The sequence below is a fragment of the Heterodontus francisci genome, chromosome 2 (genome assembly GCF_036365525.1).
Source record: "Heterodontus francisci isolate sHetFra1 chromosome 2, sHetFra1.hap1, whole genome shotgun sequence".
Lineage (NCBI taxonomy): Eukaryota > Metazoa > Chordata > Chondrichthyes > Heterodontiformes > Heterodontidae > Heterodontus > Heterodontus francisci.
In genome coordinates, this window is record NC_090372.1 from 108232317 (window position 1) to 108259211 (window position 26895).

Here is a 26895-nt window from a genome sequence, read left to right on the forward strand (position 1 = left end):
AACCTGCTTGGCAACCTGGGTTTTTCTGAATTGTACAAAGAGTTTGAAAAAAAAGACTGTTTGCTCCTGGAGTGAGAAGACCTCTCCTGTCTGCTCTCATCTCTTTCTCACAAGCCTCTGGACCCATTGAGGACACATGAACTTCAAGAGAGAAAAGTCTCCTACATCAAACAAGGTTTAAGAAGAATACTGGGCCCCAACGAAAAGCAAAACCTACCTACAATCAAGGAGTCTACAGCAAGCTCTAAGAACAGTAACCAAAACCATCTTCAGATAATGCCTCAAACTTTTCCACTTTATTTCTTCTGCTCTTTTCTGTCTCTATCTGCATGTGTGTATTGTGTATGCATACTAGCTTGGGCACGTCAATCCGTAGGCGTTAACTGAATTAGAGTTTAAGTTCAATAAAGTTCAACCTTTTTTCTTGAAACCTAAGAAAACCTGTTTGGCGAGTTTCTTTGCCTTATAATTGGAAGTTACTGAACAAGGATTCACTAAGGACAAGCTAAAAAAAAATGGTGTGTTTCAAATTAAACCCTGTTACAGTAAGACCAGGTGAAGGCTGAGAGGGAACCCGAGACCCCTTTCTCACCTGGTCGTAACACTTACATGTTACGCTTTGCTCAAATTGGAATTGGTGTCAATGCAAAATTACCCATCAGATGCAAAAATTTAGGTAAGCATCCAAATTTCTCTATTTTCTGATGCAAAAACATTTCAGAAGGAAGCATGATATCAGATTCATGTAATAAGTCTTTATATACATATTTTTGCTCAACTCTATTGTGAGCAACCGAAGTTTAAAAAAAGAAAAATTAATTAGCGTGCCTGCCTCTATCAACAGTCAGTACATCCTGCTAGAGGTCTGCAGTTTTTTTTTCTTTCGTGGGATGTGGGTGCCCATCCCTAATTGCCCTTGAGAAGGTGAAGGTGAGCCACCTTCTTGAACCTGCTGCAGTCCATCTGGTGCGGATACACCCACAATGCTATTCGGGAGAGAGTTCCAGGAATTTGATCCAGCGACAGTGAAGGAATGGCGATATATTTCCAAGTCAGGATGGTGTGTGACTTGGTGGGAAACTTGCAGGTGGTGGTGTTCCCATGCATCTGCTGTTCTTGTCCTTCTAGGTGGAAGAGGTCACAGGTTTGAAGGGTGCTGTCAAAGGAGACATGGTGAGTTGCTGCAGTCATCTTGTATATGGTACATGCTGCTGCCACTGTGCGTCGGTGGTGGAGGGAGTTAATGTTTAAGGTGCTGCATGGGATGACGATCAAGCAGGCTGCTTTGTCCTGGATGGTGTCGAGCTTCCTCAGTGTTGGAGCCACACTCATCCAGGCAAGTGAAGAGTACTCCATCATATCCTGGCTTGTGCCTTGTAGATGGTGAACAGGCTTTGGGGAGACAGAAGGTGGGTTACTCACTGCAGAATTCCCAGATTCTGACCCGCTCTTGTAGCCACAGTATTTATATGGCTGCTCCAGTTCAGTTTCTGATCAATGGTAACCCCCCAGGATGTTGATAGTGGGGGAATGTTGTCCAGGTCTTGCTGCATATGGACACGGACTGCTTCAGTATCTGAGGAGTTGCGAATGGTACTGAACATCGTACAATCATCAGCAAATATCACCACTTCTCAACTTATGATGGCGGCCAGGGCATTGAAAAAGCAGCTGAAGATGGTTGGGCTGAGAACGCTACTCTGAGGAATTCCTGCAGCAGTGTCCTTGGGCTGAGATGATTGGCATCCACCAACCACAACCATCTTCCTTTGAGCTAGGTACAACTCCAACCAGTGGAGAGCTTTCCTCTTGATTCCCATTGACTTCCCCCTTGATGCCGGGTCAAATGCTGCCTTGATATCCAAGGCAATCACATTCACCTTACCTCTTGTGTTCGGCGCTTTTGCCCATGTTCGGACCAAGGCTGTGATATGGTCAGGAGCTGAGTTATGGACATCAGACCCACTGGCCAGTCTCACATTTTTTTCTCACAGTTTTTCTCATCAGAATGCCCTATTAGTATTTGTTCTATAAGGTTATATATTGTATAAACTTATATAAGATTCTGTGACCTATGGAACCTGATGCACATTTCTAGCTACGGGCTGGTCAAGAGAGAGGAGTAAAAGCTCCTTCTTGAAATAGGCAGGAAATTTTATTTTAATATGTAAATGACATGGGAATGTCATTCTGAGGCCTGCTTTAATACCACATTGAATGTGGTAATTAGGCATCTGGGGTTTTTAGTTGATAAGCAATGCAAGCAAGTAGATTTAAAGAGGCACAAGAAACTTCTTTTTCCTGGTCTAAGGTCAATTGAGGACCTTTTCTTTCTCATCAAGGCACCTAGGGTTCTCATGTGTGCCTAGGGCACTCTTGTGCAAATAGTTTTATCTTTCATTGCGAAACATCTTTACAAATTAGCTTTCCAATAGGAATTCTTCCACCATGAATTATTAGGAAGAAGAGGGGGAATCCGAAGGGATGGCAAGTGGGTTGCAATACACGAGAGGTGCATTATTTTCACCCACCAATACTTGCACTGATATAAGCAGGCCAGACTTTAGCAGATGTTCAAAGGAGCCAAAGGCTCCAACTGTCAAGGTAGGTTGTGACATTGGGCTCAATGGTACAAACGCATGTGAAGGCTTGATTAAGCATTTAAAGGCAATGTAATGACACCACATCATTGCTTTACTTGTTATGCCCTTTTTTTAACCCTAGCACACCTTGTGAGGTTGTTGAATTTCTTTCAGCACTGCAGCCAGGTGCTGTCATCTATTGTTGGCACTGACAGGGTAGGCAACCTCCTATCAAGCTTCTTCGCCAACTCTCTGTAAGAAATGGTGCCCATCCAAGGGGCTTCAATTTACTCCACCAACATAGCAATAGGATCCGTTCAAAAACCGAGGTGACTTGTCATTCCCTCTACCGTGGGAAAACATGTGAGTGAAGCTCCTCCACCTTTTGGTTCCCCCTTTCACCAGGAAAGGTGCACTGCCTTTGTAAGCTGCCCCCTACTGTGCGAGCTGCCTATCCCAAATGTTTTTTGCATTTGCAGCTCACCCCCAAAATCAAGTGACAAGAAACCAAGTGAGTCAGGTTTGTCTGTTGTCCTTGCAACTATCCAATCATCTGCCCAGCCCAAAACTAGAAAATTTTATACCAACATGTAAAAAATCTCCACCCAATTTACAGCACTAACAATAAGATTCTGTGACCTATGGAGCTAAAGTACCAAATATATATGGGGCTAGAATTTTCGCAGATTTGTCCCAATTTTGCATCATAACTTTGTTCGGATATTGCTGAAAGTCCCAGAGAATTGAGGAAATGACTATTTATGCCATTTCTCTGGGGTTCCCTACAATCCTCCATTAAAGTTACGGTAGGAGATCAGGAGAACTGCCATGGAAATTGTAAGTAATAATAATGCATTTGGCATCAGTTTAGTTATCAGTGAGTTATGACACCACAAATAGTTACAAAAAGAAATGGCCTAACTGAAGCCTGATCGAATTAGGAGGCAAAAATCTTCCTGTTTATAGTTTTTTGGCATCAGTATAACAGAGGGCTAGATTTTGTGTAGGAGGTGGGGCTTCCAGTGCCAGGCCTAAAAGGCGGGGCGAACCCTGCCTCTGCCTTTTCCTGCTGCCTCACCCGGAGCAATTCTACAGTCTTTTTCTCTCATAGTTTCATTAGCCGGGATCCCTGTCCCTTTAAAGATGGGCATCCTGCCTTCATGACCTGTTGGCCAATCAGAGGGCCAGCAGCTCAGCAGTATTGGCAGTGCCACCAGGTGCGGTGGCCATTTTGGTACTTGAGAGGCCTTGGACCCAGGACCAGCACTGGAACCCTGGCCAAGAGGTAGGTGAGACGGGGTCACTGGGGCCAGTCCAGAAGGCCCCGGTGAGGTGGGGGCATGGGAGTGGTCGTGCAGTGCAGGGGAGGAGGGCCCCCGGCGGGGGTCTTCTGTTGCCCACAGATTGCCCAAGGAGGAGGAACTCCACCCCGGCAAACCCGCAGAGAGGTCGCCTCATTACAAGGCGAATTCCGTGTGGCAGAAGCCTCCTGCCACTGGTAAGATCACTAAGGCGGTGGAAAGAGGCCCTTAATCGGCCGTTAATAGGCCACTTAAGACCCTGAATTGGCCACTGGGTGGGAAGGCTGTCGTCGGCTTATCCTGCTCCCAGGAAGATGTCTTGGTGACAGGGAGGCGACGGGCCCTCCACGCACCCCCACCGCCACAGGAGGCCCATAAAATTCAGCCCAGAGCTTCTCATTTTGTACACTTTTTTGTTAAACTTTTAGCTAGGAGGAATTTTCCTCACCCCTCCCTCAGAAACTCACAACATACTTTGGGCAAGGATCCAGAGGGCAGAATACCCTATAGAACAGTAACCCAGCATGAATCAGCACCTTTGAAAGCAGGGAAAAGACTGGTGATTTTATAATGAAGCGTCATCACTATATATGAAAACTTTACCATTTATATGTTCTGTGCTATATAAATATATGCTTTTTATGTTTCAAAGCTGTCTGCCGACAAAAATGCCTGTATGGAGGTAAATGTATTCTTCCAAATGTGTGTTCCTGTCGTCCAGGATATTCTGGAATCATTTGTGGTAAGAAGGTGAGAGTAACCTTTTGGAATACAATTATTATATACACTGGAAAGCAAAGTAACTCCCTGATTATATCTGTCACAATTTGGCCTTCATCCCAAATCTCTTTGTATTCGCAACTGATTGGTGTCTACTTTCTCTGGTGAAACTAGACTGGTAACAATCTCAGTGTACTAATTAACCTCGAGCTGAGACTGACCCCATATCTTCTCCATCACAAAGGCTTCCTACTTCCACCATCATAACATCAGCTGTCACCACCTCAGCCTCACTCCATCTGCTACTGAAACCTTCAACCATGCTTTTGTCACCTCCAGGCTCGACCATTCCAGTATTGGAATGCCTTCTATTTTCCACCATCTGCAAAGCTCAGCTAATCCTAAATTCTGCTGCCTGTATCCAATCTTACACCATGGCCGGAATTTTACGGCTCCCCCCAACGAGCTGTAATTTTATGCGGGGCAGCAGTGGTGAGAAACCGCCTGCCCCAGGCCAATCTAGGCCCTTAAGTGGCCAATTAACTGCCACTTAAGGGACTCTTCCTGCCACTGCAGGTATTTTACCCTCGGCGGCCGAACAGCAAAGGCCCCAAGTACCCCGCCTGGTAAAGCTAGGTGGCCTTCTTGCGGGGTGGGGAGGGTGGCGCCTCCTGATCGGGCACCCTGTGCCCCATGGAGGGGCACCCCCGAAGCCCCAACCACCCCCAACGCACAACACTACCTTGCCTAGCCAGGGCCTGACCGGATGTCCCCGGCGAGGCCCCGGAAGCTTACCTCTCACCTCCAATGGCTGGGTGTAGTCGCAGGAAAGCCACTGTTCCCAGTGGTGCTGCTGGGACTAAGAACTGCAGGCTGGCAGCTCCATTAGGCGGGACTTCCTGCCTCAAGGAGGTGGAAGTCACGCCCAAGACCAATTAAGGGCATTGGGTGGGGGGGGGGGAGTGAAAAATCCCGGCCTGGCTTCCCAAGCCCAGCGGAGGCAGGCTTGCCACTGACTTTTCGGCCAGTGGACGGACCCTCCCGCCCAACGTAAAATTCCAGCCCATGTCCTGCTCATCCATTACCTGTCTGCTAGCAGACCTACATTGGTTTCCAGTCCCCCAACTCCTCAAATTTAATATTTTCATCCTTGCATTTATACCTCCTCATGGCCTCAACCCTTCTTAACTCTGTAACCAGCTGTAGCTCTACATCCCACCAAGAGCCCTGCATTCTTCCACCTCTGGCCCCTTCTGCATCTCCCACTCAATTTGTCCCATCACCAGCAGCTGTGCCTTGAGCTGTTTAAGTGCTAAGCTCTAGAATTTCCTCCCTAAGCCCCTCCACTTCTCCACATCCAGCTCCTCCTCTCAAATCCTCCTTAAAACCCTCTGGGCCTTGCAGCAAGGCAAAATTGTTAAAGCTTTGATGGGCAAGCAGTGTCAGGACACATAGTTGACAGCCATAGCTCACCTGATCTATTCTGATGAGTCCAAAGAATAAATCAGTTTGGTCCCCAGGCTTGTGAGAATCGTGCTCGATTTGGGAAGCCAAAACATTAGGCTTGAATGCCTTCTTTTTGATCTCAGCAATCTTTTTTCGCTGATAACGCTTCTGTCAAAGACCTCAAAATGGTATTCTACATTAAAGGTGCTAGATAAATGCAAGTCTTCTTGCTGTTATTCTGTTTTTTCCTGTCTGGCTGCCCCAGCTGAGGTCAGCTAACTCAACACAGTTTAGGAATCAAAAGTGGAACCTTCTGGTTTTTGTGGCTGTTATAGAAAACTTTCACTAACAGCTGTTGAAGTAGTATTTCTTTGGACTTTTGCCCTAATACAGAATTATATAACTAATCCATAATTCACGAAGAGACAGGGTTTTCCAATTAGCACCTTTGCAAATAAGTCTTTGTCATGACTGTGACTGAGCAAAATCTGATAATTCCCAGTCGCATGCATCTACAATTAATTGTTCTTTTCAATCAGGTACCAATGAGACAAGGTTAGCTTGGCACCAGCATCTAATATTCCTCGCAGCAATAACGGACATAATGCTGAAGTTTGTTGTGAGAACCGGAAGTGGTTTTGCTCAATTATAAGGACTGGAAACATCAAAGGATGTACTGTTAAATTAAAAGATTAAACCAAGGATTTGATCCAAAGCATGCACAGACACTTACAACTCAGTATTGAAAATCGTGCTGTTCAGGTGTTCTTGAGTAAAGTGGTGTGTTTACAGTTTGAACAGAGTAATGTGAGGTACTGTAAAGCAAAATGTAATTATTGCTCACACCACTTCTTCCTGTAGTTTTACTACCTCATAATGGAATGCCAGGGGCTAATTGTAGAGTCAGTAATGGCTGCAGGACACTTAGAAAATCATATGTTTTTGTGAAACATTTACATAATGTCCACCTACCGTGAAACTTTTGACTTCAATTCTGATTTGTTTACTGAACTGTAGCAGATCTGAATTGTTTCAAAGAATTATTATTTTTATTGAATTGTTTCTAACTGAAATTCTAGACCCTAATTAGAACTGTATTATGTGCAACTATATTGTGGTTAAATTTAATACATCTGTTCTCTAAGTATGTTCCTACAGTCTGCACATGAGCAGACAAACATGTCAGGTTGTTTGGGCTCCTTCCTAGTTCAGTGAGTAAATGTGCTCTGTGGTGTGAAACCCTACAGGAGGGTCCCTGGTTCAGTCTCTGGTTCTGTCCCTGGCTTGTGCTGAGTTAGCAAATTTCAGCTACATGATACAATTGCCCCCAGCATCCCTTAGGAGAGGAAAAGAATCAGCTTGTGTGAGTGTCATTGTGTTGGTTAAAAGCACAATCACACTTGATGAACTGCTACTTGGCGCAATGGACCAGAAGATTAAAATTAAATTAAGACTCAGAACTCCTGTCATTGATATTAGTAGATGAACATCTAAAACACCATGCAACATTCCTCTGTTCAGTATTGTAAAAGAGGCATTAGCCCATTGATCTGAAATCAGTTAATGCCTCTATTAAGCTAGCGAAGAGAGCCTTACAGATGTGTTAGAGGTTCATCATCCTACAGCCTCAAATGTAATTTCTGGATTTTTGTCTTCAATGTATGATAATGAAATATAAAACATAAAATCATGCATTCTTCAAGGTGTGTAATAATCATTTACTGTGTAAAAATACTATCATGACAGTAATATGTACTAATATGGACATATTTTTAAATGGAGTTACTGAAACCTGTCAGAAACACAGTAACCATACACATTGCAATGGGTATTCCTTAAACCAGTTAGAGTGGATACCTATAGTGTAGTTCGATATTACCCCCGCCCCATCCCCTTTCACGGATCTGAAAAGATCAATGATGATCCAAGCCACTGTCATTTTTGATTATTGTAGAATATTTACAGACCTAATCACCATGTCAAAGAGGATGACACAGAGAGTCCATAAATATTATGTTATCCATACACATGGTTCCAAGAATTCCAAAGTACTAGAATAGCCAATACTTACATAAACACAGGTATCGCATGTCCACACAAGTTGCAGAATAAAGTTTGAACTCTTAACTAGATGAATATAAGCTTTTTTAAACTGTGGTACAATGTTGTGTCGTAGTATATGATGGAAAATGTAATGTGGGACATAATTAACATAATTCCATACATTTTAGGACTAGCTTCAGTGTGACGAATTAGAATATCCACATAAAGCCACGAGATTCATGCACATTAAAGTCTAACGTGTTACTATGCATGTTACTGATAATTTCACGTATGATATTTACATTTTTTCAATGTATATTAAGTTAAAGGTGTTGTTTATAAAATTTATTCAAGATTCCATTTTAAGGTGAATATTTTATATAAACTTAATCCAAGTTAGTCAATTTAGTAAAACTATTTACTGTTTAAAACTACTTCTATAGATAAAACAATGATAGTATATTATATCTATCAACAATGACCAATGCCCTCTAAATTCTTGACACATTGATTTTTGTGCCAATTAAGTGATTGATTTTCAATATTTTTATGCCGAGTTGAATCAAAGCTGTTGCACAATACAATTGTGTATATAACACACCAAACAGTATTCTTATTAATGCTACAATAGCTAGTTTTTAATTCCTATTTCTTTTAAAATATTAAACATTGTATATATAAATATGGCTTGTGCGAACATTAAGGTTCTCATGTAACAAAGTATTTGAAATTTGTTTTTTTAAGTACTGAGTTGTAAATCCTGTACATTCAGAATAAACACATGAAACCTAAGGCTTTGATTTTGTGTGTTTTAAAATATCAATCTGAACCTATTGATCCCTGAAAATCTTTTGTTTTAATGATGGTTATTAAAAGACAATTCCATTCTAGCATTTTCTAAGAAAAATATTCACAGCATCAATCACTATACAGTATAGCTATAATCTATTAAGATAAGTTCCACACTAGGAAGAATGACTTGGGTGGGAGAGACTAAGGGTTTTACTGGGGCGTATTATATCAAAAGGTGGAGAAGCAGTGGCTGAGCAAATCAACAGCTCCAGAGATGTCATGGTGAATGAAGGGCAAAAGGCTTGACATGAGTGCGTTTGATAGGGTAGTTTTAGGTGGCTTGGTAGATAATTTTTTTCAGGGGCATTTGCAGAAGGAGGTGGGGTTGGAAGGGGCGGTCAAGGGATGGGAAAGGTAAGTGGTACAAGGATGTGTTCAGGGATGGCCTTGTCTGTGTTCAGGATGATAGTAATAGAGAGGCCACATGAGATGGCAAGTTCAAGGAGATGGCCATGACTATGGGTAACTATATGGAAGGAGAGCAGTGAACTTGGAGGAGATAAGGCAAAATGATTTGAGAAAACTGAGTAAGATAAGCTAACAGTGAGGTTGCACTAAACCATTTTGATTTTCAATTGAGAGTCAGGGCATGGGACTTGTGCAGAGAGATACAGATATAGATGAAACTGGCCAGGTCACTTGAATTGAGAACTGGTTCCAGTCAGTGTCAACCTCCCGATCTAGAAGTCCTTCTGGTTCAAACATTTTAATTGAGCCCCAGCAGCAACTACCACTGGCTAGTTGTGCTGATAAATTTTGCTTTGGGCATACCTTGAAAAGTAGACTAGGCAATAGGTCAATTTTAAAAAGAATGCGAGCAGACTGCTACTCCCACCATAATGTATAGAATTCTGGATGGGGTAAACTTTAAGCAACACTGTACTCATGCACAATTTGCATGTTCATGGCCTCACCCAGTGTGGATGGCCCCCATACAAATCCTGTGCCAAATCAGCTGATTTTTGGGCACACAGGAACATTGTGGGAGCTCGTCTCTTTCTTCCTGCCTTTGCCAAACTGATACTTATGCTCCGAGGTTGTTTATAACCATCCTTTCAAAGCATGCAAAATGAAATCTATAAATAAGTTTACATAATATTTGAGATACAGCCATTCAGAATAAAATACTTGCCATTGTCAATATACCAACCACCAAAAGAAACAAGGCAGCCAATGCGATAGATGTATCATTGAATTTATATGGAATTTCTGGTCAGGACAAGATATTTATTGCAAACCTATGATAAAAAAAGCCTCAAAATTATACTTTATTATACTTGCATTGGGAAGAACAGTCACACAACCATACATGGACTTTTAAAACCAAGTAAACTGATCTCTAGCACAGCAATTATGGTTGGCTTGTGATCACTCTGTTTAGCATTTTACAATAAAAGCACCAACATTTCATTATATTTAACAGGAATGGGTCTACACAGAAGATTACCAGTGTATTAAAAACCAAATTAGACAAATGCACATGCAGCCACCCCCAGAAAAAGATAACCACATAGTGCAGGCACTTTAGTTACTAAAAAGAAAGTTAAGGTTCATGATTTATGTAATTTTTCCACTTGTTTCTCAGTTTTTCATACTGTTGAGTTATGACTAAAAAAAAAATCTAACAGATGGTTTAACCAAAGAAAACAATAACTAAGAGGTCTCCTCTCCAGGAAAAGACTCTTCATTCACTTTTTCTTTGTTTACACTGAGGACCAGTGTAGAATCCACGACATCGGCATACATTAGGGGCAATGCATTTCCCTCCATGTACACAAGGGACGTCACAAACCGCTGCAAACAAAACAGAATAATCAGTGTTTTTATCCAGAATCAATGTTTTTGTACATGCTCTATTATTGAAACAAATATAAGAATGCATGTGCCTTTTATTTTAACCTTATATTATTAAAAATCCACTGACAGACATGTTGCACTTACTTCTGGGTTCCCCATATGCTACCGGAACACCCCCATCCACTGCTCCAAGCACATTATCAAGTTAAAGTTCCCCCCAAGATCCTCCATGTGATTGTGACCTTTAGGACTGAGATGAAGAGAAATTTCTTCACTCAGAGGGTTGTGCATTTTTGGAATTGGCTAACCTAGAGTGTTGTGGATGCTCAATTATTAAGTATATTCAAAACTGAGATGGATAGATTTTTGAGCACTAAGGGAATCAAGGAATATGGGAATAGGGCATGAAAGTAGAGTTGATGTAGAGATTCAGCCATGATCTTATTGAATGACAGAGAAGGCTTGAGGGGCTGTATGGATTACTCGTGCTCCTATTTCTTACGTTCCTATGACCTGCAGTTTGTTTGTTTATTTACCAGAACTTTTAACATTGTGCTTCATTTGTGTTGAGGTATAGTTTTGAAATAGCACAAGCAAAGGTGGGTCTTCACACTGCACTTGCACCATGAAAAAAATCTCTGAATTGAGGGTGCTACCAAAGCATTGCTAGCAACAGCATGAAGAAGAAAGCATCTTGTCTGCCATCTAATCAGGATGGCTTCTTCCTCATTTTTTCCAATCTATTTAATGAAGGTATATTACAATTCACTTGCCAGTCATTAGATACAAGGAAGTAAATGAAAAATATGTTCTTTAAAAATATTATTGTAATAACTAAATAACCAGTCTTTCCAACATCAAATCATGGTTGAGCCAGAACTTTTTTTGCATCTCAATTCTGAGAAAATCAAATCCATTGTGTTCAGTTCCTGCTAAAAACCGCATATACTTGCCCAATATTCAATTCTCTTTCCTGGCTACTTCCTCCAGTTGAACCAAAGCCTGCACAACCACAGTGTCCTGTTAGACTTTGAACTGAGCTTCAAAAACCATATTCTATCCATCACTTAACATTGCTTACATACACCTCCACAATGCTGCTCACCTCCACCTCTACTTATTACTTCAACACTGGGCTTCTCCAACATGCTTCTTGCAAATGGCATCCTACACAAGCTAATACCAAAAACACTATAAAAATGCAAGTTGAGATTGTAACCAATTCCATGTGTCATTATTAATGGATTATGTGTCGGGGAGAGGATGTGACAACAATCCAGGATGTTTGGACGCCTGGCAGAGTGCATTATGCTGCTTGTGGAGATTAAGTTGGTATGAATTTATAAATTTATGATGTGTGTGTTATATGAGCAATTTGTGTGAATTGTCTAGTCAAATGGATGCTGTATCTCACAGAATTTCTTGTAATTCTTTTTGGTGCAATGAGATCTGGACGAAGGTTTTATGCAATACAATGGATGAACAAAAATCAAAAAAAACTAAAACAGGATAAGAAAAAACACACTTAAACACTGAACCAATGAGGAAAAAAAAACTTGCCTTAATGATTAATTGAAAAATTTAATATAATGCACAAAAGTTTTGGGGGCAGTGATCCAGGCACAAATTACACTCAAAGTTGTGCTAGTTTTCAGAAGTGCCTTTTCTGCTCAAGTTTCCGCTCAAGCTCATTTGCATATCATCAAACGTAAAATCTGCCATGAACCAGTCGAGCAGGATTTTAGAACTTTTTTTTTGAGAAGATGTTTGTGCCAAAAAATTCTTTAGTATATTTAAGAGTGATAATCTGGTGCTGTTTTATTAATACAGTTGAAAATGGGCTTATCACAAGAAATAAGCATTTTTAATCAGAGTGTCTAGTTCACCACCTGTGCGTAACTCGATTTTAAAGAATTGAAAATGACTGAAAAAAATACAGTAACATTTACCAGTTACATTGGTGTACATAAGTTTCTTAGTCAATTAACTATTTAATATTTAAAAGCTGCCCACTAGTGTCCTTCCAGCTAAAAGAAGTTTAATTTCAAAAACCACTCTGAAGGCCTGAAAATGGATGTGAGTAGCAGAAACTCGCTATGTTAATTAATTTGATCTGGGATCATGACCAGTTTCGTAGGTGGGGCCAGCTTCTAGCACAATGGTTTTTAAATTAACGCAAAAGATTGCTGAAACTCTATTTGCATTGAAAATAATTTGTGCTTGAAATTCCATTGTCTTTTTTGTCACTGACCAACTTCAGGTGAATTGCACAGAAAAACCGATGCAATATAGTGAAGACTCCTGTCCAATATGTTGAGCACTTTCTCAAAAAGCACCCAAGTAAAGACACCATCAACTACCGTAAATAATAGAATGTAAGCAAGTGCACTTGATATATAGTTTTAGCAGAAGAAATTAAACCAGCAGTTGCACAGCTCTGGAGATCTCCTTATACCTGGTCTTATATAATACTGTATAAAATGGTAAAGCATGTTATGTCTTAAAGATTCTGCCTTACCTAAATGGCAGGCTCCACCAACCCATCCATCTGGACAACTACAGATACCTGGTGCCAAACAGCTTCCACCATTCCGACATCCCTGAGGACAGATTGCTGTTGGGCGAGTGGAGGGAGGGGTCAGATGGAAGGAGAGATAACATACACATTTTCAGGATCCCTAATTTCAACAACTTATAAAGTCACTGACATTTTCAGGGAAAAAGAATCCCTTAACCATTTGAATAACTTAAACATGCAAGAATTTTATTTCACCTTATGCTTTTGCAAAATAAAAATCCAGTCACAAGAGTTCCTTTACCTTCCTGACATCTTGAGCCCATCCAGCCAGAGGAACACAGGCACTTCACAACACTGTTGACAGAAATGCATTCTCCACCATTGAGGCAGCCACCTTCACAAGTAGCTACATGGAGACAATATTTGTGTGAAATAAAGTTTTGCAAATTTGTAAGTCTTATGACTTTAATTTTTTTTTACAAGAACCTTCATTCTCCAAACACCCTAATCCCATGTACCCACTCTGTTCCAATATTCATTTGTTTCCCTTTCCTTCCTGATACCCGCCTATCTAATATAATATTATTAGCCAGATTTTGCAGGAAAAAGCCATATCTGAATGGCGTATGCCATTATCAATGCACAAAACAGTCAGCAAATTTTGATGAGCAAGAAATACCTTGTGAATTGTGAACCTCCACAAGTTGCTGGCCGATTTTCACCAGTCCACCATTAACTTTGCGAAAATAAGCCTGTGATTTTCAAGAATTGCTGCGTTTGCACATTAGTTGTCCGCTAAACTGGCCATAGAAAGGTAAGTCTAGTAATTATCAGTGTAAGTGCCCTTTAATTATGTAATAATTGTTAATGACAGCCAATCAACCTCTCTTGCCCAGAAAGTAAACAATTATAATCATGGAATCTCATTCCTTAAGGTTGTGAATTGTTTCAGGAGATTTTTAAAATGTCAAATTATAAATTTTTATACGTTTTCTTATTTTTCCTGTCTTACATTCCTATCTCTTAATCCTATCTTTCTTTCCCTCTCTGTTTCTCTTTCTGTACCTGATTTATCATTGAATTTACCCATTCTAATTCACCCTCTTTCTCAGTCCTTGCACTGTTTATTTCACAATTCTTTAATCTCATTGGTTAAGGAGATACACTGTTTATCCAATTCTTCACTCAGGTCCTTAATGCCCTGTTGTCCTTGCAGCACCATTATCAGCTCACATTTCTAGAAACTTTATGGCAAAAGTTTTTAAAACCTAAGGGCTGAACTTAGTGAGCCTGCCGTGGATCCCAGCGGTGGACCTGGAAATGGGCGTCATTCCCGCTAGTCATGTGGATGGCTGTCCCACCACGATCATGTGGCGGGTGGTCATTTTACATGATGGAGGTGCGGGGCCCAGTCAATCATGCTGCGGGGGCGGGATGCAAAACACCGAATACAGCATCAGTTGACTCTGGAGCAGGTGTTGGCGCCATATATTAAGCCTGGCAGCCCTGCTTGTATTGCTTCCTTGAACTCATTTGCTGCTAGCTTGTCAAAACTGTGGACCCTCACCCCCCCCCCCACCCCTCCCATCCCCACCCCACCCCACCAGAGGCAGAACCCGCAGAATGGCAGAGGCAAGACACAGGGTGGCCCCAAAGTTTAGTGATGCCTCCCTCGAGATTCTCCTCCAGGCTGCAAGGGAAAGACAGGAGGTCCTCTTCCCCAGCAATGGCAAGTAGAGGTTCTCCAGCCTGTTCTGCCAAGGTGACTCCTCCACACCTCTCCTTTTTAGTGATTGCGTGTGGCTATGTAGGAGGAAGTGGGACATCGGGAATGAGGCTCTACATGTTGATGGCAGAGGGGGTTAGATAGATGCATCCTGATAGATGCATGGCTGCATCGCGGTCACAGGCCACCTTCTTTCACAGCTCACCTCCATTAACTCCCCTGAGAGAGAAGGGGTGCAGGAGCTATATAGGATACCCCAGTAGGGGATAAGGGGCTGACACTAGCAGAACTGTCATGTTGATCTCGCTGCGAAGTATGACTATTTTCCTCTTTGCACTTGCGGGACAAGAGGGCCCATAACAGGAAGGAGATACCAGGAATGGTGGTGGCATCCCAGATCTTTGGCCTCTCTCCACAGCAGAGGAGGAGGAGGCACGAGAATTAGCAGGGACAAAGGGTGGCTGCTCCATACCAGATGGAGAGACTGGAGTCTCCATGCAAGACAGTGAGGATTGGCTTTCATCAACATACGTATGATTGGCATGACGAGATCCGCACAGCCTAACTCATAGGTTTGTGTTCTCTCAAGCAAGTCAGTCTATGCAAGAGACTCAACCAGAAGGGGGAGATCATTCAACCTCTGAGGAGGAACCACAGTCAGAGGATGCACCTTCACATGACTCTCCTGCACCTTCCACTGGTGCAGATACTTTCACCTTGGTAGGTTTCCACTCAGCTGTAGGATCAGAGTCACAAGATGGTGAGAGCTCCGCACATGCGCCCGAGCAGCTGGCTGAGGCTATGGCAGCCGAGGCCACTGACAATTGGAGGATTGTGGGAGGCCAGGCCCATGCTAAGCCCAGGCTGATGATGAGCCTCTGGTGTCGACAGCACAGGGCATCCTGGAGTTGCAGAGAGAGGTAAGGCAAGATCATGCGAAGATGCCAGAGGCCATGTGCAGCCAAGAGTGGAGGAATGGATGCTCCATCCATGCTATGAGTGCTGCCATGTCTCAGGCATGTGAGCACATGGCTTCCTACATTGAGAAGTTGGTGGCTCTCATGGAAAGCCAAATCCCACACAGGCACGCAGACCTGCACACCATCGCCTTGGCCATGAGCTCTATGCATAATGGCAAGGTGAGAGAAGAACAAGGTGCCTGGAGTTTTCTCCAGCTCTTCGTCCTTCACTAGTGAGCAGGGAGGTTCAAGTGAGCCTTGAAAGGGAGGAGGAGAGGCTTCCCTCCACATCTGGGGGCTCCCCTCAGGGCGCTCTGAGTGTGGACACTGGCATCTCAGCCCCTCTGCCAGTGAGCCCAGCTCCAGCAGCCACGATGCCTGAGGGGAGTCCTGCACCTGTGTAGCAAACCCTCTGGCAGCTGGGGCCTTCCAAGCCTCAGGCAGCCAGAGGACACCCACCAAAGTCATCACATGCCAAGGGGCAGTGTGATCAGCAGCCTGCCTCCAGACCAGCTGCTAGCGATGGGGTCACACCTTGTAAAAGCACTCACAAATGTATAAAGAAAAGCACCTAGGCGCACTTTGGGGTTCACTGGTGTTTGAAATTTGACATCTGCTGCATCATATAAAGTTCTTTGTTCAAGCCATTAAGCTTCATTGTGTAAAAGTGATTATTCTATCATGCATGAACTGTGAGCTGCTGACTTTCCCCTTCCCCCATGGTGGATTGCCAATGTAGGCACAGCCTCTATTGAATATGATCTCCCATGGGCACTAGCGCATGGTTCAGCTGGCGCTAGGCACGGAGCACAAATGAAAAGGAGGCGACACACTTCATGCCTTAAGGTCAGTCTTTATTGGGTTTTTTCTGAGTGACCATCAGGGTGGCTAGAAGTGGGTAAGTATGAGATTGTCTGTTGCCTCCTTGGCCCATCGTTCAATCTGCCTGGCTTCTGGTGCAATGGCATCAACATCCAGTGCTGCCTGCTCCTTTCCCTGCTCTGCATCCTACTCTTTGGTGGTGGAGTGTCACTCTGTCATGTCATCATCATCTAAGTCCTCCCCCCTTTGCTGTGCTAGATTGTGCAGAGCACAGCTGACCACAACGCTATACGACATCCTCGCCGGGGCACACTGCAGGGCTCCTGGTTAACAGGCAGGAAGCAACGAGTGGGCATAAACAGGACATTTTCAAGTTGACAGGCAGTAAATAGTGGAGTGCCTCAAGGATATGTGCTGGGGCCTCAGCTATTTACAATATATATTAATGACTTAGATGAAGAGACAGAGAGCAATATATCTAAGTTTGCTGAGTGAAAAGATAAACTGTGGGGAGGACATAGAGAGGCTGCAAAGAGATATACAAAGGTTAAGCGAGTGGACAACAAGATGGCAGATGGAGTATAATGTAGGGAAGTGTGAAGTTATGCACTTTAGTCGTAAGAATAGAAAAGCAGAATTTGTCGATGTTCAAAAAGACTTGGGTGTGCTTGTACAGGAAGTTAACATGCAGGTACAACAAGCAATTAGGAAGGCAAATGGCATGTTGGCTTTTATTGCAAGGGGATTGCAGTACAGGAATAAGGAAGTATTGCTACAATTGTACAGGGTTTTAGCGAGACCACATCTGGAATACTGTGTGCAGTTTTGGTCTCCATATTTAAGAAATGATATACTTGCAGGTATAGGTAGTGCAGCGAAGGTTCACTAGATTGGTCCCTGTGATGAGGGAGTTGTCTTATGATTAGAGACTAAGTAAATTGGGCCTGTATTCTCTGGTGTTTAGAAGAATGAGAGGTGATCTAATTGAAACATTTAATATTCTAAAGGGGCTGAATAAGGTAGACACCGAGAGATTATTTCCGCTGGTCGGGGAATCTAAAACACGGGGGGCACGGTCTCAGGATAAGGGGCCGATCATTTAGGACTGATATGAGGAGAAATTCGCTCCATTGTTGAATATATTTAAGGCTGAGAGAGACAGATTTTTGCACTCTCAGGGAATCAAGGGAAATTGCGAGTGGGCAGGAAAGTGGAGTTGAATCCTAAGATCAGCCATGATCATTTTGAATGGTGGAGCAGGCTCGATGGGCCATATGGTCGACTCCTGCTCCTATTTCTTGTGTTCTTGTGTTCTGCCGGATCTATCTAAGCAGTGGAATCTTATCATCAGCAGCCCGATCGCCTGCTCGATGGTCACTCAGGTGGGGCCGTGGCAAGTGTTATACTTCTCCTCCGCTGCAGTGAGAGGGTTCTTACAGGCAGCAGTTGCCAATTCTTCAATGGGTAGCCATTGTTCCGAGAATCCATCCCTGAAGGTGAGCAAGAGCCTGAAAAACTAAGGCACTTGGGAATGTCGAACTATGTAGATGTTGTGGCTGCTTCCCAGGAAGCGGGCAAACATCTCAGGAAACACTTTCGGTGGTCACAGACTAGTTGAGCATTAATTGAATGGAAGCCATTCCTGCTGATGAAAGTGGCTGGCTAGTCCGTTGGAGCCATGATGACCACATGGATGCAGTCTATCACACCTTGCAGCTGGGGAAATCCAGCGATAGCCCCGAATCCGATGGCCCTCTCGGCCTGACTGCCAGGGTTGATCCGATAGCGAACACTGTCATCGGCTCTCTTGTACAAGGCATTGGTTACGTCCTTGATGCAGCAGAAGGCTGCTGCCTGGGAGACTGCACACATGTGCCCGGTGGATCCTTGGAATGATCCAGATGCGTAAAAGTTTCATGCCACTGTGATCTTCAGGGGTACTAGCATTGGGTGACCCCCAAACCTCATAGGTCGCAACTGGTCCTGTAGCAGGGCGCATAAGTCGGTGACAGCCTTTCAGGAGAGGTGTATTCTTCGCTGGCGATGCCACCCGGACATTTGGAGGTAGCTGATTCGTGTCTGGTACACCCTCTGGTGCAAGTGGGCCCTTCTTGGCATGGCCAGCTGCTGCTGCTATCATCGGGCAGGTCCACAGGCAGGCACAGATGCCTCTTGGTTCCCCCCTCCATCGGAGATGCTGCATCATGCCACGGGGATCCAAAAAGACAGGGTGTATGAGACCCATGCCAGGCGACCAGTGGGCCTACAGAGCGTTGTCGATGTAGAGGCGACTCTGCCTTGGCAACTGAGCTTTGGCTACTTCTCCAAGCAGATGCCCAATGGCCCTCAGTGCCCACCCTTGCTGATAGCCAACTGTCTCATCCAGCAGTATGGGCAATCAAACATCTCACCCAATAGTTTGGTCACCCAATACAGCCACCCAAACCCAAGACCCTGCTTGCAGAGCACTCTAAACCAAGCCCCCACCTTGCACAGCATCTGAGACCATGACCCCACTTGCAGAGTCCCAAGTCCCTGAACCCCGTTTCAGAGCTCCAGAGAACTCAACTCCCCGCCCCCTTGCAGAGCACACAGCAGGCAAACAATGGCCTCCCCACCTCCCTTTTCCACTATACAGTGCTGGACATGGCTGCCTACCCATCGCGGCACTGAAGCCTGGCCTTGATGCCGCCAGCTTTCAACAGTGGGGAATCCGAAGGCACGTACATGCCGCTCAACGTTCACTTAATCCCAATGCCCCCATTGAATCATGATGAATTTGATGCAAATGTATTAAAATTGCTCAGCAGTTTAAATTACATTCCCGTCGCACCGGGGTGGCGATTCTGCCTTGGTGCTTTCCTGCCGCTGACTAAATCCAGAACCAATGTCACAATGCTGGATTTCCGGGCAGACACATCTGACACAATTCTCCGACATTTCCACTCCAAATGGCCACACTAAATCCAGCCCTAAATGTGCAATTGTAAGTTCTCCTAATGAGCAATGCAGCAAGAAGCCCTGCTTCAGCAAAATCTTGACAGTCTTAGTTTCAATTTTACTGACTTACTAACTTAAGGGTTGTAAGGCAGTGGAATGCACTCTCTTACCTTTAATTTTATTCATATGTTACTCATTCTAGACTCCAAGCACTGGATACTGTTTATTTGTATCTATTCTATTCCATCCCTTCCTAATTTATCAAATATATCGAACTATAAAAACTCAAAATACTTGAATTAATACAAAACTGTACTCTATACCTGAAGCATTACTAAAATACATGGCTTTAAAATTGGTTCCACATGGGCGGCACAGTGGTTAACATCACAGCTCCAGCGACCCGGGTTCGGTTCCGGGTACTGCCTGTGCGGAGTTTGCAAATTCTCCATGTGATCGCGTGGGTTTCTGCCGGGTTCTCCGGTTTCCTCCCACAGCCAAAGACTTGTAGGTTGATAGGTAAATTGGCCATTGCAAATTGCCCCTAGCGTAGGTAGGTGGTAGGAGAATTGAGAGAAGGTGGGGATGTGGTAGGGAATATGGGGCTAATGTAGGATTAGTATAAATGGTTGGTTGTTGGTCGGCACAGACTCGGTGGGCTGAAGGGCCTGTTTCAGTGCTGTCTCTATGACATAAATAGTTAACACCACAGAACACAATTTTCCTTTAAATTATATGAGAAATGATTTGTCTAAAAGAATCATTATGCAAATGATAATAAATAATTAGAACTTTGAGAGTAGTTTAAGAAGAAAGGACACAAAATAGAGTCTTATACCTTGGTTAAACAGTATCACCCAAAGCAGCATTAATGCACTTTAACAATCATAGAAGTGAGGACTTCTGGAATGCTTGAAGTCACTAGTGAAGGGGATAATGCAGAGCTTGCAGTATTTATACTTAAAAACACATATAGAATAGTAACCATTAGTTTTTGCCTACTTTGTAAATAGGAATAGCAGAATCATCACTACAGCTGCTGTCCAAAAAAATGGGGGAGGAAATTATGATCTGAAATTTTTGAACTCAATGTTGTGGCTGAGAGACTGTAAAGTAACTAGTAGAAAGATGAGGTACTGTTCCTCAAGCTTACATTGAGCTCCATTACAACAGTGCAGGAGGCTGGAGGACAGAGAGGTCAGAATGGGAGTGGAGCAGCGAATTTAAATGATAGGCAACTGGAAGCTCAGGGTGATGCTTGTGGGCTGAATGGAAGTGTCCAGCAAAGTGGTCACCCAATCTGCGTTTGGTATCCTCCATGTAGAGAAGACCGCATTGCGAGCAGGAATACAGTATACTGTACAAAACTATACTAAAAAGGTATGAGTCAATCACTCTTTTACCTGGAAGGGGTATTTAGGACTTTGGATGATGGGAAGGGAGATGATACAAGAGTAGTTGTTGGATCTCCTGTGCTTGAATAGGACAGTGCCTTAGGAAGGGGAAGGGATGTTGGGGGTGATTGAGGAATGGGCCAGGGTGTTGCAGAGGGAACAGTCCCTACAGAATGATGAAAGGGGAGAGGAGGGGAAGATGTGTTTGATGATGGTATCAGGCTGGAATTGGCAGAAATGGTGGACTATGAAGTAGAGGCTGGTAGTGTGGAAGGTAGAGCCAAGGAGGACCCTATCATGGTTATGGGAAGGAGAGGAAAGGATGAGAGCAGAAGTGCGGGTCCATGGTCAAAATCCTCTCCACCTCCATCCCTCACCAGGACAGCCTGAGGGCTCTTCACTCCTCCCTTGATCGGAGGCCCACCACCACCACCCTCCTCTGCCTGGCTGAACTTGTTTACACATTGAACAACTTCTCTTTTAACCTCACTCACTTCCTCCGTATAAAAGGTGTTATGATGGGAACCCATATGGGTCCTAACTATGCCTGTCTTTTCATGGAATATGTGGAACATCCTTTGTTCAGTCCTACTCTAGTTCCCTCCCTCACCTCTTTTTCCAGAATATCAGTACCATTTCCCGCTTTCACCCTGAACTGGATAATTTAATTGACTTTGCTTCCAATTTCCTCCCTTCCTTTGCCTTCACCTGGTGTATCTCCAATTCTTCACTTTCTTTCCTTGACTTCTCTGTCTCCATCTCTGGGTTTAGGCTAGCAACCAATATCCACTATAATATATCCACTGTCTACTGACTCCCTCTCCACTTCCTTTAAAGACTCTATTCAATTCTCCCATTTCTCCCTCTCCATCGCATCTGTTCTGATGGTGCAAACCTTTCATACCAGTGTTTCCGATATGTCTTCCTTTATCCTCAACTGAGATCCCCCAACTCTGGTTAACAGGGCCCTTGACCTTGTCCTTCCTACTACTAGCTCTTCTGTTTTCACCCCTTTCTCTCCCTCCCAGAACCATGATAGAGTTCCTCTTGTCCTCACCTTCCACCCACTAGCCTCCACATTCAACAGATCATCCTCTGCCATTTCCACCACTTCCAGCATGATTCCACCACCAAACATACCTTGCTCTCCCCTCCCCTTTCAGCATTCTGAATGGACCATTCCCTCCATTCCACTCCTCAATCACATTGAACATGGCACCAAATGCCGGGAGATGTAACACCTGCCCTTTTACCTCCTCCTTTCCCACCATTCAGGACCCCAAAAACTCCTTTCAGGTGAAACAGTGATTTACTAGTACTCCTTTTGAGTTAATATACTGTTCTTGTTGCTCACAAAGAGGCCTCCCTGAGGAGACCAAACGCAGATTGAGTGACACCTCCATTCAGTCTGCAAGTTTGACTCCGAGCTATCGGTCACCTGTCATTTTGATGCTTTGCCCCACACCCACTCTGATCTCTCTGTCCTCAGCCTTTTACACTGTTCCAGTGAAGCTCAACGTAAGCTCAAGGAACGGCACCTCATCTTTCGATTCGTCTCTTTCCAGCCTTCCAGACTCACCATTATGTTCAAAAATGTCAAATTATAACTCTAACCCCATTTTTTTCACACAGCTGCTGTTGGTGATGACTCTGCTTTTCCCATTTACACCTCCTCTAGATCCACCTTTTGTTTCTTAACTTGTCCCATTACCATCTCCTTTTGCCTTGCACCATCATCCATCTCCTGCCTTCCACCCTATCACAGACCTTCCCTTTTGTTCTTTCCTCCCTCCCTCTGTATTTGCTTAAAACCTGGTTCCTCTCTAAATTCTTCCAGTTCTGATGAAAGGCCATCGACTTGCAATGTTAACTCTGTTTCTCCCTCCACAGATGCTGCCTGACCTGTTGACAATTTCCAGCTCTTTCAGTTGTTAACTTGGAATTTCAAAGATAGGGGACCCCAGACAGACAGGATACACAGAGGCAGCAGTGGGCAAATCACAGAATAGTTACAGTGCAGAAGGAGGCCATTCAGCCCATCATATCCACATTGACTCTCTGAAAGAGCAATTCCCTCAGTTCCATTCCCCCGCCTTCTCCCCATAACCCTGCACATTCTTCCTTTTCATATAACAGTCGAATTCCCTTTTGAATGCTTCAATTGAATCTGCCTCCACCACACTTTCTGGCAGTGCATTCCAGACTTTAACCACTCTCTGTGTGAAAAAGTTTTTCCTCATGTCACTTTTGCTTCTCTTACCAAATACTTTAAATCTGTGCCCTCGCATTCTCAATCTGTTCACGAGTGGGAACAGTTTCTCTCTATCTACTCTGTCCAGACCCCTCATGATTTTGAATACCTCAATCAAATCACCTCTCGCCTTCTCCAAGGAAAACAGTCCCAACTTCTCCAATCTATCTTCGTAACTGAAATTCCTCATCCCTGGAACCATTCTCATGAATATTTTCTGTACTCTCGCCAAAGCTCTCACGTCTTTCTTAAAGTGCAGCGCACAGAACTGGACGCAATACTCGAGCTGGGGCCGAACTAGTGTCTTATGTAAGTTCGACATAACTTCCTTTCTCTTGTACTCTATGCCCCTTAATAAAGCCCAGGATACTGTATGCTTTATTAACCACTCTCTCAACCTGTCCTGCCACCTTCAATGACTTATGCACATATACACCCAGGTCCCTCTGCTCCTGCACCCCCTTTAGAATTGTACCCTTTATTTGATATTGTCTCTCCATGTTCTTCCTACCAAAATGAATCACTTCACATTTCTCTGCATTGAACTTCATCTGAACTTCATTTCTCGAAGAAATGTACTGTTTACAAACATAACTCCGCGTGAATTATAATGTATTTCACAACCATGCTATTTAAAATGAGTGAAGAAATGTGTCCTGTAAACAACAAAAGTAGCCGATTTACAGTTTTTGCAATAATGAGTTGATTTTCTTTCTAGTACTACATGTACCTTTGTGGCAATATCTTCCTCCAACTCCAGGTGGACATCGGCACTTCCCTGGACGGAGGCACTCTCCGCCGTTCTTGCACTTCGGATAACAAGTTACTGGAATCACATTTAATGAGGTGTCAGTGTGTTTCGGAGTGCAGGCGTTAACATCAGAATGCGATATTTAGAAGCCATTCGGTTATCAGTGCAACAGATTTAAACAATTTGTTTAGTGCATAAAAGGTATGCATCAAAACGGAACTCGAATATAGTTTCCAAATACAGCTTTCAGTTCTTCAGCTTTGCAATGAAGATGTTCTCAGAAACGTGTCTGACCAATTTCCTATATATCCCCAGATGGTTTTACAATCATATGCAGTCGAGAAAAGAACCAAACTACCATCCTGGCGTGAACTTAGTTTTACTGAAGATCGCTCATCTCCGACTCAATTATTTTTATTGTCTTGGTCTCTTCTTTCATTCACACAAAAATCAAACTGTCTGACCTACCACCGGAATTTGGTTTATCCGCACAAAGCCCTTCCAGTGGAACAGGTCGTGCTAACTATACGTGTTCTTTTCTAAATATATATTTAAGTTTAAGTCTGGCTTTTTTTGATGCCAAACCGAAAAGTTTTCTCGAAGACATGATCACTTGATCTCTTTGACGTTGAATTACAATATCGTCTCAAATAAGTTTTAGATTTTAATTTTAAAAGTATCTTTAAAGTTCCTTCCTATATTGACGATTCTACTTTCCAAAATTAAAACCTGAAAATAAGTATCGAACTAAAGTTAAATGGTGAAATTGATCTGAAATTGACCCACAGTTTTCTTGTCCAATGCTGTACAAAATGCAAGTGTTTATTTACCATACTGACAGAGATCACCCTCGTATCCTTTAGAACAGAAGCAGGTGTTGTTCCTGATACACAGCCCCACATGTCGACAAGGAGGATCACACTTCGCTTTGGGATCGAAAACAAAAGGAACCACCACTCCACGTGATGCTTTCGATCGAGCTTCGCAGTGTCCCAGCAGCAGAAAGAACAAGCATTGCAAAATGAACAAAACCGCACCGAACCGCGCCGTCTGAACATTCATTCTGTTTTTAGCTGCTGGACGTCTAATGTTTTTCACTCAGTGCCTCTGGCTTCTCTCGTGAAGTTTCAGCCCAGCTTCTGCCGACCACCCCCACCCTCCCGGCCCACGAGTCTCTTGCACACTCCAATTGGTTGTCTGCAGTGACTTCAAGTCGGTTCGGGGAAACTGACGGGGAAATGGGAGCTCGATGAATAATGCAAAAGCAATGCCAAACACTGTTAGTTCCTAGAGTTCTGTCAGACTTACAGGTTTTTACCCAAGTCTTACTTTTTGATATAAATTTTAAACATTAAAACTTCACAACTAACCTGTTGTCCTAAAGAGAATGGCAATTCGTCGTAGTTGGAAGAAACCCCTAAGCATGTATCTCCACAACTATCTCGGTAAAACAGCACAAATATGTAATGAATGCGAAAACAAATAAAAATAGAAAATTAAAAGAAAACACACGATTTTCGGTTATCAAATGTCCAATCAATGTGATTCATTACATTATTAATGATCATAAATAGATCTATGGTTTTCTTTAAAGACTGAAAGAGCTTGTTAGAATAATTGGTTTAAGGCCACGGTGGTTTATGTTACTAGATCCTTTACTTAATTCATTTAAATAACTTGCACATTTTAATACAGCTTCAACATTCTATAAAATTTGTTACTGCTAGTGGTATCAATAGTGTTAGAGAAAATCAGTTGTCTTTAAGACTATTACTAAACTATTTAGCGATTGAGTCCTATTTATGGTGCTAAGAGAGTGAATGTATACATGCAGCTCTTTTTATGACTTTAAGGTGCTTAGATACTAGCATTATCTCATTCCAAGAATATTTCACACAGGATTGTAGGGAGAAAAGCAGCTATTTGTCGATTTAAAATGAGACAGACTGAGTGGGTGTTCTTATCTGCTAGAGCATGATCTGTACAAAATATTAGTTGACTGTTAAAAAAGGCAAATATAACAATTCTGCCAGCAGGATTGTACGGTCAGGAGATTCTCATTAGTTGAATAATAAGTGCATGGTAATTACACACTGCTGTGAAACAAATAATGTATGATTTAGCATTTAAGTCCTCTAAAAAAACTCATCCTTAATTGTAAGTTAAATCAACAAAGGAAAATTTGTTTTCAAGAATTGGTTTAAAGTTCATTAATTTATTGAAAATCACCCATAGTGTTTTCAGATGAGCCATTAAATTCGGGTGGTTGTAAAAGATCCCACAGCGCTAGTTTGGAAAAAAAAAGCAGGGAAGTTCTCCTAGGTGTCCTGGCCAATGTTTATCCTGCAAGTAACCACAAGAAAAACAAGATTATCTGATCATTATCTCATTGTTGTTTTTGGGATCTTGCTGCGTGCATCTTTAGCTGCCACGTTTCCTGTGGTATAAGAGTATCAAAGAGTTAATTTTGAGAGAATGTAAAGATTACCGCCCACCAGGATGAGGTAAGAGATCATGTGGGAGAGACTCCAGAACAGTTGCAGCATGGCCTTTGAAGGAGACACACAGGTTAGTGTGGAGTGTAAATAGTTACTATATAATAAAGATTAATGTTAAAACTACAGTCTAAGAACCTCACTGGCTAAACTTGATACAGTGGCAACATAAAGAACCAAATATACAATATGGTGAGCAGCCCTGGGATCGAAGTCCCACATTCAGAAGAGAAAATCTGAAGCAGCAATCATCCTTCAGCCAGAAAAGAAGAAACTTTTAAACAAGTAGCTGAAGAGA

The 26895-nt window shown here is 43.0% G+C and overlaps 2 protein-coding genes across 2 annotated transcripts in view; one reads left to right on the plus strand and one right to left on the minus strand.

Annotated features, from left to right (window-relative positions):
* The window catches only part of vwde (von Willebrand factor D and EGF domains), a 306182-nt gene extending 300949 nt beyond the window's left edge, over positions 1 to 5233 (plus strand). The window contains exons 34-35 of the mRNA XM_068052969.1: positions 4536 to 4639; positions 5180 to 5233. Coding sequence (XP_067909070.1) covers positions 4536 to 4639; positions 5180 to 5233 — 158 coding nt within the window. The remainder of the gene's footprint in view (positions 1 to 4535; positions 4640 to 5179) is intronic.
* A 4917-nt stretch (positions 5234 to 10150) lies between these two features.
* On the minus strand, positions 10151 to 25212 carry seraf (Schwann cell-specific EGF-like repeat autocrine factor). Its single transcript, XM_068051180.1, has 5 exons — positions 24933 to 25212; positions 24082 to 24177; positions 13561 to 13665; positions 13260 to 13355; positions 10151 to 10738 (listed from the first exon to the last, which is right to left on the minus strand). The coding sequence occupies exons 1-5, from the start codon at positions 25162 to 25164 to the stop codon at positions 10629 to 10631; spliced, it is 639 nt and encodes a 212-aa protein (XP_067907281.1). The 5' UTR covers positions 25165 to 25212; the 3' UTR covers positions 10151 to 10628.
* Between the last annotated feature and the right edge of the window lie 1683 nt (positions 25213 to 26895).

What these genes read in the sequence shown, in the direction of transcription:
- seraf (XM_068051180.1), bottom strand. Translation starts at nt 25,164, where the DNA reads ATGAATGTTCAGACGGCGCGGTTCGGTGCGGTTTTGTTCATTTTGCAA. An exon ending in AGGAAGATATTGCCACAAAG is followed by an intron (nt 13,666 to 24,081) that starts GTACATGTAGTA and finishes GTCTCCATGTAG; the next exon opens with CTACTTGTGAAGGTGGCTGC. An exon ending in GGGCTCAAGATGTCAGGAAG is followed by an intron (nt 13,356 to 13,560) that starts GTAAAGGAACTC and finishes CTCGCCCAACAG; the next exon opens with CAATCTGTCCTCAGGGATGT.